The 12,162-nt window shown below is 42.0% G+C and overlaps 1 protein-coding gene across 2 annotated transcripts; it reads right to left on the reverse strand.

Annotated features, from left to right (window-relative positions):
- Positions 1 to 46: 46 nt before the first annotated feature.
- Positions 47 to 10,395, reverse strand: herpud1 (homocysteine-inducible, endoplasmic reticulum stress-inducible, ubiquitin-like domain member 1). Of its 2 annotated transcripts, none has more exons than XM_017691171.2 (8): positions 10,048 to 10,395; positions 8,610 to 8,687; positions 7,046 to 7,123; positions 6,420 to 6,601; positions 6,113 to 6,220; positions 5,496 to 5,864; positions 2,920 to 3,037; positions 47 to 1,268 (listed from the first exon to the last, which is right to left on the reverse strand). In XM_017691171.2, exons 1-8 carry the CDS (start codon positions 10,204 to 10,206, stop codon positions 1,089 to 1,091), a joined length of 1,272 nt encoding a protein of 423 aa, XP_017546660.1. In that variant the 5' UTR covers positions 10,207 to 10,395; the 3' UTR covers positions 47 to 1,088. The 2 variants fall into 2 exon arrangements, with proteins under 2 accessions (XP_017546660.1, XP_017546670.1); XM_017691181.2 differs by having other exon boundaries at positions 6,113 to 6,217; positions 10,048 to 10,394.
- Between the last annotated feature and the right edge of the window lie 1,767 nt (positions 10,396 to 12,162).

The raw sequence follows: 12,162 nt of genomic DNA on the forward strand, positions 1-12,162 counted from the left end.
TCAGCAACTCGTAAACCTTGTCATAAAGGAGCCAAAACCTTTTTTGAAAGGAGTTTATTACTTCACGTCCTTGTACAAAGTTAAATAGCATATCTTAATAGCATTAGCCAAGCTGATTCCTTTTGAAAGGAAAATGAAATGAAAAAACATACTGATAAATACCAGATCAAAACCTTCATTTATGATTTGTTTCATCAAAGTACTGAGCCTCATTTGCTTTCAGGGTTCCTGCTCACTTCTTTAACATGCCAGTGGGCAGTAGCCTTAGGTAAATAAGCTGGAGGATTCAAATCGAGGTCTGCCCTACTTCGTTTGATCCAGAAGCCACATCAGCTTCATTTGCTCATAATATTTTATTTGTATGATTCACTTACTATGCTATTCATATTATATCTGTATGATTCACCTTCTCCACATTACTTGTGTACGTCCCTTTCAGCTCTAAGGTACAGAATAAGCCGTGGAAAATGAAATCGCAAGTAATTAATTCCGGGAGAAAAAAAGAAGAAAACTTATACTGTGAAAGTGCCAGCCATGAGCGCCCTCAGCCACAAAAGGCATTTGTACACAAAGAAACGATGAATGAGCTTCATTGTCAATCATGCTTGAGTCATGATGAGATAAGCCGTGGTCTGTTCCTGGGTTTAATCCCTGGATCACTCATCTTACAGCACTCTGAGAAAATGAAGTGCTGATGACATGAGCCCTGTATAACAGTCAGACTGAGAGACCAATGCTAGCATGGAGATATAAAGTGCTGTGCAAAACTGTACAGAAATATTTACATCTGTATCCAGCACTCATTTACATTATATACACAACCGTTTGGCCAAAGGAAGAAATTAGGTTTTTGGTCACAGTGCCAAACTGCTCAAAAGTGCTGAATGAGCGATTCTGGAGCTTCACTTGACAATAAAAGACTACACCAGGAATCGCACATTATGCTTACAAAGTTCCTTCAAAAAAGCTCCACTCTAAGCAGACTGAGAATGTCCATCAAGAGGAGGCAGAGTTGGTGCTTCCTCAGTGCGGATGTAACGGTTTGCCATATCCGTCCATCTACATGTAGATTTCAGCTTTTCCTGCACTCAGTTGACCACACCCTGAGGAACCTCAGGGATTAGAGAGGCAAAGAAAGCTTTAAAGAAGACCCATGCTGTCCAAAGAATGGGAGGCCTAACTGGAGACACAGGAACTGCAGTCACAGAGGGTTGAACATCAGCCTCTTCCTCTGCCTCTCCGACTGCTGCTTCAGTAGGGGCTGCCACCTTCAGGAATACAGAAAAGAGATACATAAACGTGTGATGTGTGCAAGCACATAGATAGAGCTCCTACATCTCCTCCAGAGTAGTTCAGAATTCTCTATTTTTGTCCAAACTATTGCATGACATTCTTTGTTAATCATCATCAAAACTGGCTTTTGGTGTCAATCACAAGAAGAACAGCAGAGGAAGCTAGTCATATTACATAGATATTAAAAATATAAAGCAATTATTACTGAAATAAGTGCTACTGTGGTGGCAGTATCGTTATGAATCTTTGCTTTCTCCATATTTTTTTTTCCTTCCTTCAAAACAGAGCCACTAGACACATCCTCATATTTCATTTGGCTGTCCATCATGAAGCTGACATTTCCTGTCACTGTTGAAACTGCTTCATGGAACATGCCACAAAACTTTCAATATATAAATAATCAAACAAATTACTTAATGAGTGCTGTGACCATGCTGACCAAGTGGAACACCTGTCAGATGTTTTTTTTGGTCATTTGGTTGCATCAAGGCTGCATCAACTAATCAACATCACACTGATAATAATAAATCATTGGCAACAAATCAATTTATTGATTAGTTGTCTTAATGACTTTTGTACTTCTGGTACATCATGTGACTGAAAGAGGGAAATACTGATAGTACTAGATCCCACATGAACCAAAAAAAAAAAAACTTCACTTTAACGTTTTCACGCAGTCTTTTTAGACATGTAAAACCAAGCGAAGCAGGCAGCGTGACCATCAGGGGTGAGCATGAGAGAGGAGAATAATAATATAGTCACAGTAGAAACTCTGCATGGTGAGATATTCTTATTAAATCAGCCGTCAAAACAAAAAAAATAAATAGTAAATAGTGCGTTACTGTGCTTTTTCAGCTCATTCTGTTTTATTTTATCAGAGAGAATAAGCAGCACTGGCTGAAGAGATAAGCTGCATTTTCAAACTGCTGGTTTAAACTGCACGGCTAAACGATACAGTTATGAGTGCTGCTTGTACGCGAACGCATGCAGATGGATGTGCTTGGATGCGTTTAATGTTTTGCTTCTGAACACAAAGCTTTAGGTTTAGAGATGAACTCCGTTCAGTACTGAGAACGTGGACAAAAAGGTATGCATTTTAAAAGGCTCCATCGCGTGCTCGTTACTGCCATATTCCCTGTGATGAGCAGCTTTAGGTTCTGAGTACGTGACATGACTGATGACTGGACTGTTACTGTGTGATCTGTCATATTATATTTCATTACATTATGTAATAAACCGAACAGAATCTATTTATTTTTGTTTTCACATTAGAGGAGAAATACAGTCTCCCTCAGACTCCTGAGTTTTCAGGAGAAGCGCAGAAAACTGTCGCTATGCTCTTGATAAAAGCCTTATTTAGAAGCCTTTTTATAGGGAAGCTGTTTTACGTTTTTAAAAAGAAAAAAAATTGATTTTTGCTGAATAAAACATCACTGCCGCACAAATACCTGCAGGTTTTTGGTTCCCAACTACGCGATTAATCAAAGTTGAAATGGACCAACAAATTGATAACTAAAAAGTTGTTAGTAGCAGCCTCATACAACAAACAAAAAAATGTCTTCAAAATAATTCAAGGCAGAATTTAACTAGGTCACATTATTGGTTCACCAATATAGGATCCCTCACCGGCTCTGGTTGTCCATCCTGGTCCTGGTTCTGCTGATTCTGAATGACCTCTGGTGCTGGCTGGTTTGGAGCCCTGACCTGAGCTCTCTGTCTGAATGGGAACCATCCTGCAGTGTGCCTAAAGAGAGCAGGCAGGAGAACCATTAGAGCACTATCTAGAAAAATGTAATTACATACACATTCACTGAACTCACTGGCTGTTATTAGACACCAACAGTGCTAAAACAGTCCACCATGTATGCAGCTGCCTGAATCTACTTTTTAAGCTAGACCATATATCACGACTGACTTGCTTTAACAGCAATGCGGCTGGAAATAACCACTGAGGCTGTTTTCAAAACAAGGGCAAGTTTACAGACAGCAGGTGATGGTCAGCTTCTCTTTGGGCATTTTCAAAACAGGACAATGATTGGCTGAAAGGAAAGGCTCCAGAAAAGCTTGCAATCCACAGTGCCACGTCTACATAGATAGTTTATCTGAAGCTGTCACAGTGGGTCCTTGAGCTGACACAGTCCTAATCTGCTCAGCACAGATGGAGAATGAAGAAATGTGTCCCAGGCTGACTGCATTGCCACTCACGCTGCATTTAGTCGGAGACCCACTGGACAGACAATCATATACACAGAGAGTATGGTGACCACAATAACTAAAGAGAGACTATGGATGTGCTATTTGACAATGGTCTGTTTTGTCCATTTGTCTTCAACCTCAACGATTTTCCAAAGTCCAAGTTACATCATTTTTATGAATGACGCAAGGCATGGAGTTTGCATTTCACATTGTCAACATATTTGTGTGTCCTTATCTTCCCATTTATAGTCTGACAAACCTGATTTCCTGGCAAGTGATCGGTGATTGTCATGGTATTGAGCGTTTATAAATGCTGTAGCATTTAAGACAAAAAAAGGAATGCAAGAGGAGAAGACTGCATAAATGTATTTAGGGCCAATTAGGCCAATTACAGTTGTGATCAAATTTATTCAACCCCCACTGAAATAAAGTGTTTTGACATTATTTACAATTATATCAAAGAGGCACTTACAGACAAATATAACATAACATTTATGATGAAATAACCACAAATGTCTTTTCTGTGCTCACATCATTATCAGTTTTATTCAACCCCCTAGTGACATTATTTTTTAGTACTTAGTACAACATCCTTTTCCAGTTATGACATCTTTCAAGCGTGAAACATAGCTTGACAAGTGTCTTGCAGCGACCTATGGGTATCTTAGCCCATTCTTCATGGGCAAAAGCCTCCAGTTCAGTCACATTCTTAGGCTTGCGCGCTGCAACTGCCTTCTTTAGGTCCCACCAGGGGTTCTCAATTGGATTTAAGTCTGGTGACTGCGATGGCCACTCTAGAATGTTCCAGCCTTTCATCTTCAACCATGCTCTAGTGGACTTGGATGTGTGCTTCGGATCATTGTCCTGTTGGAAGGTCCAACGTCTCCCAAGCCGCAGGTTTGTGACTGACTCCATCAAATTTTCCTCCAAGATCTCCTGGTACTGAAGGGAATTCATGGTACCCTGCACACGTTGAAGCTTTCCTGTACCATTAGAAGCAAAACAGCCCCAAAGCATAATTGACCCCCCACCATGCTTCACAGTAGACAAGGTGTTCTTTTGTTCATAAGCCTGGTTCTTCCTCCTCCAAACATAGCGCTGGTCCATTGGCTCAAACAGTTCTAATTTAGTTTCATCTGACCACAATACACTGTCCCAAAACTTTTGTGGCTTGTCCACATGACTTTTGGCATACTGCAGTCGACTTTTCTTGTTCTTTGAAGTCAGCAAGGGGGTGCGCCTGGGAGTTCTGGCATGGAGGTCTTCATCATGCAGTGCGCTTATTGTCTGAGCTGAAACTTTGGTGCCCACATCTGACAGGTCTTTTTTCAGTTCCTTAGCAGTCACGCGGGGATTTTTCTCCACATTACGCTTCAGGTAGCGCACAGCAGTTGCGGTCAGGATCTTCTTTCTGCCATCTTGAACTTGCAAATGATGCTTCCGATAGTGTCTCTTGGAATATTTAACAACTTCGCAATCTTCTTATATCCGTTGCCATTCTTGTGAAGAGAAATAACCTCTTCTCGTGTCTTCTGGGACCATTCTCTTGCCTTCACCATGCTTGTAAACACACCAGTAGATGTCTAGAAGGAGCTGAGTATCACAGTCCTTTTAAATCTGCCTAATTGGTGCTTATTATGCTTGATTGCTGCTCGTTGACATCCACAGGTGGTTTTAATACCTGATTGAAAACACTGGAATGAACCTCTGTTCTTAAGAGTGGTAGTCGTAAAGGGGTTGAATAATTGTGTCAATGAAGAAATCACAAAAAGGCCATTTAATACTTTATGACAAAAACAATTGATGCTATTTTAGTTGCATTTAGTACTTTAACCAGTCCTTGTAAGATTTGAACGCAATTACAAATGTGCACTGAATTCCATAAAACCCTTCACAGCATTGGGGGTTGAATAAATTTGATCATAACTGTATATCCACAAAATATACTTTAATGCGCTTGATTTCTGATTGTCTGGTTAATCAATATTAATTGCTCTCACACTTACAGGTACATGAGAATCAGGCTGCTCATCACCAGGATGAATCGACTCAGGTTGGAATAGAAGTAAACGATGCTCAGGAACACGGCAAAACGGGAGGCGGTGTACACCCAGTCAAGCCAGTCGCGTTCCACGTCTTCCTCATCCTCCATCACAGGCCCGCCCTGAGCATTCATCCTCAGATTCTGATTAGCCCCTTCTGGGTTGATGAAAGCAGGGTCTGGGGCATTCTGATTGGCAGGCAGATTGTTGATTGGGCCCTGATTGGGTAGAGCTGCAGGTACAGCAGCCTGATGTGGAGCAACAGGAACTGAAGCAGCAGTTGGAGCAGTTGGGGCTATAGAAGTAGAGGCGGCAGCTGCCATGGCAGCATGACTGGAAGGTAAACCAAAACATTCAGTTTAAAGAAAGATGGAACACATCCCATAGTACCACCTAACTGGACATTTGATGGTGTTCTAATAAAATGTCCATCATATGCCATATCAATTTCCTAAATACCTTAATTTCACTACAAAGAAGAAAGTATTGTTCACCATGCCCCAATCTCTATTGCTGAAAATTGCACGTTCATGACAATGAAATAAGAATAGAAAACGAAAGATAATTGGGCTATTACTTACTACTGCATGTAGTACTGGCGAGCATACATATGTTGCAGCCACAATAGTTGCTGTGGACTGTAGAGTGAGTAGGTAGGGAAGGCTGGATGGTTCATAGCTGCTGGTCTGCTGGACACAAAAATCATTCATTTAAACACTCTGCAAAGCAGTATCTGTAACACACACTCAAATCAGAGTTGAAATTATTTGGTAAGTTAAAATGTTCTTTGCTCTCCATTTTAATATATTTCACCCCCAGAGCTCGCACCAACCACTGACTGTCATTATCTTGATCTTAACGGCCAGACAGAGAACAGCAGGAACTCACGCGGATGTGCTCGTGCCAGCGCCTGTGGCAGGCCATTCAGCACTGGGCACAGCAGGGGCAGGGTGACCCCGCTGTCTGAGGCCGCTGGTGGAGGACACAGTAGGCACAGATGGTGCTGGAGTGGTGGGGTCTGTGCTCTGCCGAGCCGGATCTGAAGAAGGCTGTTGCTCTGCTGATTTGACCTGCACCACAAAAGATTGTCAAAGCTAACTTGTATACAGGAACTCAAAGATGCATGAAACACAGAGGAAAAAAAAACTCAGAAAGAAACTGAAATCTCAAAATAACTAGTGGTTTTGGTTTGATGCAAAGCTGTGCTCTCCAGGGGATTATGATGAGTGCAGCTGTACGAATGCGTTCCCTGCCACCCACTGAGCTAGCACTGCCTTCCCCAGACAAGCTCTAGCTCTTACTGATGCATCGCACACTGCGTGGCTGAGAGGAACCGCACTGGAGCTGTCAATGAGACAGAACCTTCTGGAACTGTCAGGAATGCATGCTCATGCACTCAAAAGCTCCAGTTCCCTATTTTTACTATACATACAGCATAGATTCAGCTACACTGTTCATCAAGGATATTTTTATAGGCTTGTCTCCATTGATTTAAAATGTCAAATGAGGCATACCTTGGGTCTGGCTCCCTGCTGAGAACCAGGCTGGGGTTTGAAAGCACACACAAGGTGAATAATGGGTACGGTGTCCGTCTGTAAAGATACGAACATAAAGTTAAAAGACTTTTAATTCCTGAGCGTATCAAATGACAAAGTTTCTATAATTGACCAGAATAGCAAAGCAGTACTGAAAGAGGCAGAAGCAGACATCATCGGTGAACAGGGATTATGAACAAACATTCCAAACTACATTTTTCTGTAAGTAAAGCAGGTAGCGCTAATATTAAAATTCATGTTTTAAGGAGAACAGAAACATATGGGATGGCCAGGATTAAAGCAGAATTCCACTGTGCTTACAAATTTTCTCCATAATGCAATCTTTAAGACATACGTCATTTGATGTGAAATGTGACTTTCTACAGAAGCTTAGAGGCAGAACTGTTCGTGGTGGTGATGGGAATCAGACGTCTGAAGAGTTTAATGTGTCTAAAACATCCTTGATCGAAAGTCATTGAATTAGACATTGTTTTCCAAAAGTTTTGATACAAGCTTTGGGTTTCAATGTATTTTTTGAAATCCATTCTTAGCAGGGAGGTACATGCAGGGCTTTGTTAGGCAAAAAATGACCAAAAAAAACTTTTTCCCCCAGATTTAGCACTATTTTACTATTATCAAAATTACTCATAAAAACTCAGAAGATGTGGAGGTTCATTGGTCTTTTGGATAGTAAATACAACAACTTTATCTGGTTACTATCACCACCACTGCAAAGAAAACAAAGAAATCCAGCAGGATGCTCTTCAAACCAGTCTGAATAAAAATGACTGGAATTTCCTTTTAAAATGACTATTTTAAGCATTTAAAGAGAGCCATTACAAAATAAATTTGCTTAGTAACTGTCTTAACAGACGATAGTTACTCTGTGAAAACATAAGTTTTCCTAGCGAGAGGACAAACATTTTTCACACACGCTTTTTGCTGAAGGGGCCACAAGGGGGTTATTTAGCACCTCTGTGTAGCTGGAACAACACTGGAAGCAACCTGGGCATCTGAGTATAGAGGACATGCAACAGTAATTTGGAGAGGCTGCTTTGGGCCCACGATGCTGACGTTCTCAGACCTCAGCTGTGTTACAAGGCCTGGCTTTGACAGTTCAGTAATCCACATTGTTCAGCCCCACTGAACAGTACTCACAAACAACACAAGCGCTCTAGTCATGCCTGGGAGAAGGTTACATTTAGCCGCATCCTTTTTCTTAGTTATGAGTTATAAATTAACTTAAGGTATCACAAAATTTTGGCATTACTTTATGTTTTCATTCAGATTGCACCCCAGAGAGAGAACAACAGCACAAATATTAACCATCAGCCCACTCATAGATGACTAAAGATAAATACAATGTGTGACAAACATGTACACACTGTATGTCCACTGTATGTCCACTGTACTGTATGTACTCTGTATGTCCTTTTGGAACTATTTTGGAAGTAATAGGGATTGAAAAGTGAGTCTCACAATGAGGTATAACATTTTTTATACAGTTCTTGGTCATACAATTATTTACACTTTGATCTCTTACCTTCCTGAAAACATCTCTGATATGAACGTGGTCTGGAAGCAGTTTGCCTGAATAGATAAGTCTCTGGTCTTTCTCAGCCTGTTGGGAAGCAAGTGGAAATGTTTCAGTCCCTCATCAAAACAGATACCGAAAGTAAAATGTAAAAAAAAAAAAACCCTCCAAAAAACACCTCTTCACTCCAAGTCCAACATAGAACCATTTCATTTCATGCTCAACTGGTTATTCGTATGGTGAAATGGTTCTGATGGAGAATGTGTTGCATATGGTTCTGTATAGAAGCTCTCTGAAAACCATTCTATAAAGCACCAAAAAGGGCTCGGCTGTTGGCATAACATCAAGTTTGTAATAACAGAAGCTCTTTGTGGTGATATAGCTACAGAACCACTTTCAAAGAACCACTTTCAAAGAACCAAAACATTTTTCATCAATCTGAAGAATCATTTAAGCTTAAAATGGTTCTATATAGAAGTAATGGCTCTACATAGAACCACTGAGTTCACTAAACAATCCTTGAAGAACCATCTCTTAACACCAGATAAGTGTGTAACCTGTACTGTGGGCTAAGAGACATTCAGGGAATGTGATATAAACAAGTTTCCTCTTAGAAACACATGGAGAAACAGGTGGTGCTAGCAGACAAAACAGGTTAGCTAGGTGGCTACCTGTAGTAGCTAACCAACTCCGCTGACAGTCAGTCAGTCAGACCGACAGACAGTCAATCAGACACAGTCAGACAGACAGACAGCCAGACAGACAGCCAGACAGACAGCCAGACAGACAGCCAGACAGACAATCAATCAGACACAGTCAGACAGACAGACAGCCAGACAGACAGCCAGACAGACAGACAGTCAATCAATCAGACACAGTCAGACAGACAGAGTCAGTCAGACAGACAGTCAGTCAGACAGGTAGACAGACAGACAGTCAGTCAGTCAATCAGACACAGTCAGACAGATAGACAGTCAGACAGAGTCAGACAGACAGTCAGTCAGACAGGTAGACAGTCAGTCAGACAGGTAGACAGTCAGTCAGACAGGTAGACAGTCAGTCAGACAGACAGTCAGCGGACCGAGGCAGGAAAAATGAAAGCAGTCTGCAGCTGGAAGGAATGCGAGGAAGCCAAAACAAAACTCCGACCTTCAGCTGACTATCGCCGATACCCGGATGTGCACAACTACAAGTCAGGCCTGCAAGGTTCAAACCCGGTGACGAAAAAAAAACTACAACTAAATCCCAATTTATCCCAGCAGCTAAATGCTAACAGCTAAACGACATCAGCAGCAGCCACATCAAACCCGCTGGCGGCCGCTCGCCGCCCAACTTATATAACCGACTCGACGTCAGCCAGCTAGCCAGCTTCGACCGAACGGCTATAAACAAGCTAAGCTAGCTAGGTCAGTACCCAAAACCAACCCAAAACCAACCCACAACTTACCGGTCTGGACGGATAGACATCTGCCAGATACGCTTTCAGATCCTTCACCGTCCAGCTGACGTTTACACCCTCGATCAACTGATCGCCATGAACCTGGCTGGGCGTCTTTATCACAAGAGAAATCGGCCCCTTTTCCTCCGAGACGTTGCAGTCTTCCATGTTCTCTGTCTCTGCGCTAGCTTACGTAAAAATGTACGGCGTTCGCAGAACACGTCCAAAAGCGCGACAATAAAATCCCCAGCCGGAGTTAAAGAGCAGCTTTGTGTGAGAGCGACAGACCCTCGCCTGGCGACAGAAGCGGAAGCGCAGCAGCTCCGGTTTAGTGCTGAAATATTCCGGGCGTGTTGTTTCCAAAACACAGTGTGGCCGCGCCTGATTGGCTGAAAGCAGCTCGCGCTCCGACGTGGAGCCTGTGCGAGCAGTAGCGCACCGCGCATGTGCGAACTCGGTGCAGCGAGCAGGATGGAAATTTCGCCTGAGATAAAACTGTACCGGGTTGCATCATCAGCGGTATGATGAAAGAGCACTAACACTTAGTGGCGACAGCTGTCCAGTTATACAACAACAAGTCGCCCATTTCTACTGTCCGATCATCAGTTAGGGCAAGTCCGGGTCATTCGGGACAGTCTGAGTGGTCATTTCCTCGTCGGAGACCACGTGATAAAAATCGCTTCACTTCAAGTGAGCTTACTGAAGCTTACTTTATTTTTTATTAAACTTTTGAAGTACAAAGTCTCGTAGAGGTACAATGAACAGTGCTTTGAAAGGAAATATGAACAGAGAAATAAAGAAACATGCGACTATAAGTAAATAATACATACATTAGTGTATAAATAAAGACACTGGAGCAAATATTTAAAACAAAAGGAATTTGGAAACCCATCCATCCATCGATCCATTTTCTAAGCCGCTTCTCCCTCAGGGTCGCAGGGGGATGCTGGAGCCTATCCCAGCAGTCTTCGGGCGGAAGGCAGGATACACCCTGGACAGGTCGCCAGTCCATCACAGGGCAGACAGTCACTCACACACTCGCACCTAGGGGTAATGTAGCATGTCCAATTGGCCTGACTGCATGTCTTTGGACTGTGGGAGGAAACCGGAGAACCCGGAGGGAGAACATGCAAACTCCACACAGAGAGGACCCCGGTCACCCGGGGAATTTGGAAACATTGGAGGTTATTTCTTTGGCACATTTAGATTTGAGATATCTCAGTGAGGAGTAATAAAGTTTGAATTCAGCCAAGAAAAGATCAAAACATGGGGCAGAGTCTCTCCACTTACAACAATGAATATGATATTTAGCAAGCAAGGAAACAATGTTCACTATATCAGATGTTTTGTTGTCAAGATCATTAATATAATACAAGACATGGTTAATATTTAAATCCGGAATATTAGCTACTTTTAAAGACAGCCAGTTTTTAATGTCACTCCAAAACTTATTTGAAACAGGACAAGTGAAAAAGAGGTGTTCTAAGGATTCTACAGGACAATCACAAAAAGAACACCCTACCAAATCAAATTTAAACCGTTTATGTAGAAAATCAGCCACCGGGTATATTTTGTGACAGATTTTAAAATGGGTCTCTTACTGAAGATTACTGTCACAACACGGTGGTCCATTTGAGTGAGGTCCACGGTGAGGACCTAACATTTTGTGTCGTTTCATTAGTTAGGGCTGTATATAAGAGTATTCTACCCTTTTTTTCACTTCTTCTTTTGTTCTTGGGAGTTAACTGGGACCTTGAATACGCTTTCGTGCCGCCTCATGCATCACGTGTGATGCGAATGACAATAAAGCCTCCTTATCCTTATAAGTATGTCATGATTTACTATGCAGAATTACGGTTCACATACGCTGCTCTGAAAAAGTCTTAAGCAATAAGTTTATTTCTGCTTGTGAAGACACTGTGTGGCATTTAGAATAAACATAAATAAACATAAACAGTAAAAAAAGTAAGAAATTGATTACACAAACATCTTCTAAGCCGCTTCTCATTCAGGGTCGCGGGGGCTGCTGGAGCCTATCCCAGCGGTCGTTGGGCAGAAGGCATGATACACCCTGGGCAGGTCGCCAAATGTTTGTTTTTTTTTTTTTTTACTGTGCCTTTAAGA

The sequence above is a fragment of the Pygocentrus nattereri genome, chromosome 7 (genome assembly GCF_015220715.1).
Source record: "Pygocentrus nattereri isolate fPygNat1 chromosome 7, fPygNat1.pri, whole genome shotgun sequence".
Taxonomy (NCBI): Eukaryota; Metazoa; Chordata; class Actinopteri; order Characiformes; family Serrasalmidae; genus Pygocentrus; species Pygocentrus nattereri.